Source organism: Phocoena sinus, chromosome 12, assembly GCF_008692025.1.
Source record: "Phocoena sinus isolate mPhoSin1 chromosome 12, mPhoSin1.pri, whole genome shotgun sequence".
In the NCBI taxonomy this organism is placed as follows: domain Eukaryota; kingdom Metazoa; phylum Chordata; class Mammalia; order Artiodactyla; family Phocoenidae; genus Phocoena; species Phocoena sinus.
The window spans coordinates 72,866,192-72,872,216 of record NC_045774.1 but is presented as its reverse complement, the minus strand read 5'-3'; the positions used below and the strand labels follow the sequence as shown (position 1 = coordinate 72,872,216).

At 46.6% G+C, this 6,025-nt stretch overlaps 1 protein-coding gene across 2 annotated transcripts; it reads left to right on the top strand.

The window, feature by feature from the left end:
• The first annotated feature begins 2 nt into the window (after window positions 1-2).
• RWDD2A (RWD domain containing 2A) lies at window positions 3-5,508 on the top strand. Of its 2 annotated transcripts, none has more exons than XM_032650639.1 (3): window positions 3-54; window positions 1,088-1,305; window positions 2,354-5,508. In XM_032650639.1, the coding sequence occupies exons 2-3, from the start codon at window positions 1,105-1,107 to the stop codon at window positions 3,029-3,031; spliced, it is 879 nt and encodes a 292-aa protein (XP_032506530.1). In that variant the 5' UTR covers window positions 3-54; window positions 1,088-1,104; the 3' UTR covers window positions 3,032-5,508. The 2 variants fall into 2 exon arrangements, with proteins under 2 accessions (XP_032506530.1, XP_032506529.1); XM_032650638.1 differs by having other exon boundaries at window positions 5-54; window positions 963-1,305.
• The last annotated feature ends 517 nt before the right edge of the window (window positions 5,509-6,025 follow it).

Sequence of the window (6,025 nt, the reverse complement as noted above, 5' to 3'; positions counted from 1 at the left end):
CGGATCCGCGTTGCGAGAGGACTTGGGGCTGTTTCCTTTGAATGACCGGGAAGGGTGAGGCCCCCGCGGTGGCCCGGGGGTTGGGGCCGAGGGTCGCGGGCTCTCAGAGCACTACGACCGGCAGATACGCAGCCCCTGACTCCAAATTCGGGTCTCAGAGGGCGGCAGGGCCCGCGTTCCTGGGAAGCCGGGCTTCCAAGTGGTCCTGGATGGGGGGTACCAGCCCCGATATGAGGCCTCTAACCGGGTGGTCCCGGCCCCAGTGAGCGCCACCCGGCTTCTCGCATCCCACTCTCGGTTCTCGAGGTTCAGCTCCCAAACGTCTGATTCTGTGGAGCCTTCTCATGCCCCACCCCCTTCCCCATCCTACCGCCACAGCTCGCACAAAACGTCATTTTATTTATTTACCTGTAAGACCCCCTCACTAAGCCTGGGCCCCTCGGGGCAGAGGCCAGGTGGATCCAAATCGCCAGGACTCACAGGATGCCGCCCGGGGCCAGGGTGGCTCCCGAGAAAGGCGGAAAGGCCTACCCGGGAGGGGTTCGTGGCGCTGGGGCTGAGGGGCGGCAACTGGCGTGGAGCGCAGCGGGGCCCCGGAGACCTGGGAGCCGGGATAGGCGGAGCTCCGCCCCGCCGGCACTGCGGGCTTCCCTCGCCGCAGCGGCCAGCTCCGCCCAAGCCCGACACCTGGGTGGGATTCGGAGGCTGGGCCCCTCGCCTTTCCCAGAATTCAGGCTTGCAGAGCGTCTGCAGGTGGTGGTTGCCCAACCACCTGCAACTGCATAATTCGGAACACTTGTTGAGAGTCCGGATTCCCTGATCCAGATCGGAAGCGGGGGCTGGGGATAAAGGGACTGGGAATCTGAATTTCAACGACGTATCTTGGAGGATGTCGTGTATACTAGATTTGGGGGCCAGGAGATAAAGCAGAAGAGTGTAAGTGTCCCGGTTTGTGCCCCTAGCTCTCGACGCGTAATAGCGCTCCTGCAAATCTGCTTCCACGGAAAGGGAGCTGCGGGAAATTCCTCTGGACACCAGCGACGTTGACAAATCCAGTGTCCCTGGGCCCTTCCGGTTTTCCTGACAGGTTGATTTCAAGTCAGCATGTCCGCTTCAATGAACGAATGCCTTCAACTTCAGCTGCTGGAGATGGAAATGCTGTTTTCTATGTTTCCTAACCAAGGAGAAGTAAAACTTGAAGATGTCAATGCCCTGACGAATATAAAGAGATATTTGGAAGGCACAAGGGAGGCACTGCCACCAAAAATCGAATTTGTGATTACACTCCAGATCGAGGAGCCCAAGGTAGGTGCCCTGAGTGGTTTTAATTGTTTCCAGGTGCCCAGTTTATATTGGAAACACTTGGAACCTGAGCTTCCTGTCCAGGAAGCAAATAGAGAATATTCCAGGTGCATATATGGAATATTCCAGCAAAATATGGGATGACCTGTAAATTGTTTTCAATAAAGATCTTGAATTTTACATACACATGCACATCTTTTATACCAATATGCCTAGTGGTTTTTTTTATAAATATGCCTAGTGTTTTTATTAAACACATCTTGCAGTCTTCTACTGCCATTTTTATTCTATTCACTCATCCATTTTTACCAGTCTTGCTATTGTAGTATGGACTATCTTGTACATATGTTACGATTTTCACAAATCTAAATATTGTCTTTAGCAAAACTGGCTTTTAAGGAGTTAATGACTGTTTCTTTGATGGCACCATGACACTGAAAGCAAATACAGACAGAAAATCTAAATTCTGAAAATGAATTCACCTTCACCTTCTGATCCATTATCTCCAGCAACTTTAGCATAGCCCAAGTAACAAGTAGACCAGACATTTGAGAACCGCTGTGCTAGCTACTTCCTAGTCAGCCTCTGGGCGTCATTCCCTCAGAGGAATTCCCTGGCTCCCCAGACTGGATGCAATCCCTCTGGTTCCACCTTTCAGTGGATCCCTGTACTTTTCTATGGCAATGCTTCTCACCTTTGCAGTGAAATACTTGCCGTGTATAATTATTTGTTTAACGTCTGTCTCCTTCACTAGGCTCTCGGCTTCTTTCCATGAAGGGCAGAACTAGTGTCTAGCTTCTTCACTTCTTTATTTCAGTATAGGGTACCTGACACATGGTAGGTGTTGGATGAATATGGGAATGAATGAATGCATACATGGAAGGAATTTATGTATGTAAAATTGCGTTTGTAAAATTGTGCGGTGTCTGGCACATAGCTGACACGTAATAGTAGCAGTAACTATGACATTTATCAGCATCGTGCAGTGGCCATGGATAAACTAGCTTATGTGATTTTACAGTACTTAAATCTATTTGATTTTCATTTTAAGGTGAAAATTGACTTGCAAGTAACCATGCCTCACAGCTACCCCTACGCAGCACTGCAGCTATTTGGACGGTCATCCGAACTTGACAGACAACAGCAGCTCCTTCTCAACAAAGGTCTCACTTCTTACATAGGGACTTTTGATCCAGGTGAGCTGTGTGTGTGTGCAGCCATCCAGTGGTTGCAGGACAACAGTGCCTCCTACTTCCTGAACAGGAAGCTCGTGTATGAACCATCTACACAAGCCAAGCCAGTGAAGAACACATTCCTCCGAATGTGGATCTACAGTCACCATATATATCAGCAGGACCTACGAAAAAAGATTTTGGATATCGGGAAAAGGTTAGATGTGACAGGATTTTGCATGACGGGAAAGCCGGGGATAATCTGTGTGGAAGGTTTCAAAGAGCACTGTGAGGAATTCTGGCACACAATTAGGTATCCCAACTGGAAACACATTTCCTGTAAGCATGCCGAGAGTATCGAAACCGAAGGAAATGGGGAGGACCTGCGCCTTTTCCATTCTTTTGAAGAATTACTTCTTGAGGCCCATGGTGACTATGGCTTAAGGAATGACTATCACATGAATCTGGGCCAGTTCTTAGAATTTCTCAAAAAACACAAAAGTGAGCATGTTTTCCAGATATTATTTGGTATCGAAAGCAAAAGTTCTGACTCCTAGGAAGCTATTAAGAGACCCATGCTTGTAATCTCGCTAAGTTAGTATTTCTGTTAGTAAGACCAAAATAAAAGGACCAGTGGCTGTTAAGCATCATCTGTGGGGAACCTAGCTCCAGCACTTTTCCCCGGAAATGAGACACAGAAGGCTTTTAACTTTATAACAGTGCAATTGTGATGTTACCTCTATGTTCTTGTGTTAATTGAAAGCTATTTAATGGTAAATTAATAAAAACCTGTCTGTCAGTTAAACCAGTGAAGCTAATTTGATTAAAAAGGAGTCCAAAGCCCAGTTTAATGGCAGTAGTCAAATTGCAGCTCCGAACTCATAAATATGAATAACATTTCTCCTTTTCGTGTTGCTAGCATGCAGGTGACACCCCACATTTTTCTAAGTCGAGTTTAAAATCAGAACAAAGAGAGAGCACGTGTTTACCATGTTTCTCACTTTAACTTAAACTCCCTGTTTGGGGTTTTTTCTTTTCATAAAGCCAAATCCTGACTGGAATGGTGGTGACACCACGCCGTGTTGTTACATCGGTTGATTGACAATACTAAGGACCATGTACCAATATTCTTAGTTGGGTTCTTCTCCACAGAACAAGATGCGGTTTCTTGTCCACGCAGCCCCACCAGTAGTGCGCATGGGTCTTCATCCCTGTGCCAGTTTGCATCGCTCTGTGGGGCAAGGAGTTTGGGAGAGGACCACTGTGGATGTCCCTGTACCATCACCTTCCCAGAGGACAGAAGTCAGGCTCTACATTTTGGTGATGTCACTGCCATCTCTTCTGAAACTTTCAAGCTCCACAAGCTTCACCTGCCTGCTTCAAAATGAGAGTTTAACGATAATAGCTCCTATTTAAGTAGCTCTTGCTAAACCTTTTTATTACAAAGCATCTACCCCTCTCCAGGAATTTCTGGGAGTCTCACCTGCAGTAAGGGAGGACATAAGGTCGTGAGCTGCCTCTCTGCAGCTTTCTCTGGTTTCCCACTCTCTCTCTAGCTACTACTGCCCTCTCCCGGGGAGCACCCCACCGATGTCCTGGTCCCCTCAGAACACCAAAGCTGGGTGCTGAAATTTAGTGACATGGAGGGGATGCTTCACTCCCCATCTCACGATGATGTTAGATGCCAAAATTCCTGCGTGTGCTGGTGGCACTTACAGAATCTTTGATGAAATCGTCCATTCCGGTGTCTGGTTTTAGTCTGTGTCTAGGATGCAGACACATGTCCGGGCAGGGCCAGGACGTGACAAACAGCAGACCCTGCACTAAGCTGACCCTCCTAACCGTGAGGCCTGGGAACGGGGTCCACTCTGTCCTTGCCTGCGCTCTTCTTAGCTCATCAGAATGAGTCTCCTGTCACGGCACAACTCAGACCCTCAAACCAAGGCTCTTGTCGTGGGCCTGCCTTGCCTGCTTGTCCACCTTGCCTAGTCACGTTTTAATCCTGGCTTTGCATGTGCCTGGGGCTCAAGCCGGGGCCTCACTTTCCCTGTATACAAAGGGAAGAAATAGGGCTGACGTTGCCAAAGACTCATTTCTCAATCTTTACCAGGACTGAAAACAACATAGTACAGAGTTCAATTTCCCACATAATCTCCCCAAGGCCATAAGAAGTATAATTAGCATTCACAAGTTTTCAGGCCCTAAACAGATGGAACCCCGTTAACTTTTTTCCCTTTGAACTGAGACAGGAATAGATGCCATCCACCTAATATTTGCCTAAGCCACTCAGAGAGGGTTTTCTATGATTAAATGAACAAAAGTAGCCAGAGAGAGAGAAGCTGAAAGAATATGGAACAAAAATTATTTACATAATTCAAGTGAAGGGAATAAATTCTGGTCTATGAATGCTTTACTGCTTCTGGAGCTCTTTCTGATGATAATTTTTCAGAACCTACTTTGACAGGTCCAATAGGAGCATGCACCAATGCTTTTTCCTACCAGAAGCACTGATAATAGAAGTGTAGGTTTCATAGAAAAAATATGTATACACGCAATGATAATTCAAAGCTCGGCTTGTATGTATAGTAGATACACTTCCGGTGTTGTCTGCCTAGCCTGATAGGAGCAGGCACCTCCCCTACCTTCCCCAAACACGCACACGCACACGCACACGCACACACACACACACCACTTATTCTGGTGAAATGCCCCTTCTCTGGGAGGAGAAGTGACTGGAATCAAGCTGCCCTCTAGCAGCCTCCCGGGGAGATGGTTTTGATCCCTTGCTGCTTGAATCCCTAATGCCACCCTCCTTTCTGGCCTACGGAATGCTCAGTTGGCCAAAACCTCCTTTGAGCTACCTAACATCTGCCCCCATTTTTCCTTCAAAGTCAGAATCAGTCTCTATTGCTTGTAATTCAAGAACCCTGATGATGTATACATTATATTTTTAAATGGTTATTTGGAAACGATGCTCATTATAAATGCTTGTGTCTTTTTTTCTTTAACTTAATTAAATCAGTATTTCTTCAAATATGTTCTCTGCTTTTCATTCCTTGTTGGTCTATTATGTTAGGCTAAGGGCTGAGGATACTCGCATAATGGATTGAAGAGTGGGCTGGATGAGCTGATGCACCATAAGGACTTCAAAACATCCCTATATGAAATCAGAAATATGTTGCCTGTGAGTTTCTATGTATGTCTGCTTACATGCCATCCTTCTGAGAACTTGAGAAGGCTTGGAGGGAGCCTATCTGAGGTCTTCACAGAACCCTCTTGAACAGGACAATTTTCTTTCACTTGCTTTTACCTAAAGCATCCCAGTAGTAAGTTGAAAGAATAGGTATTTTCTGAAGAGGGTACGGTTTGCTCAAAAATCCTGGTTTTATACAGAATCCTGATTTGCCTCAAAACTCTAAGCCCATTGGATCTCCCTCCAAGGGTCCACATGGTAGACCCACTTTCACTGCAACCTGGATTGGCCGGAGAAACTTTTCTCCTGAGCCCAGTTAAATCTAGAAGCATTTGGATCAACCCATAAATGGGTTTGA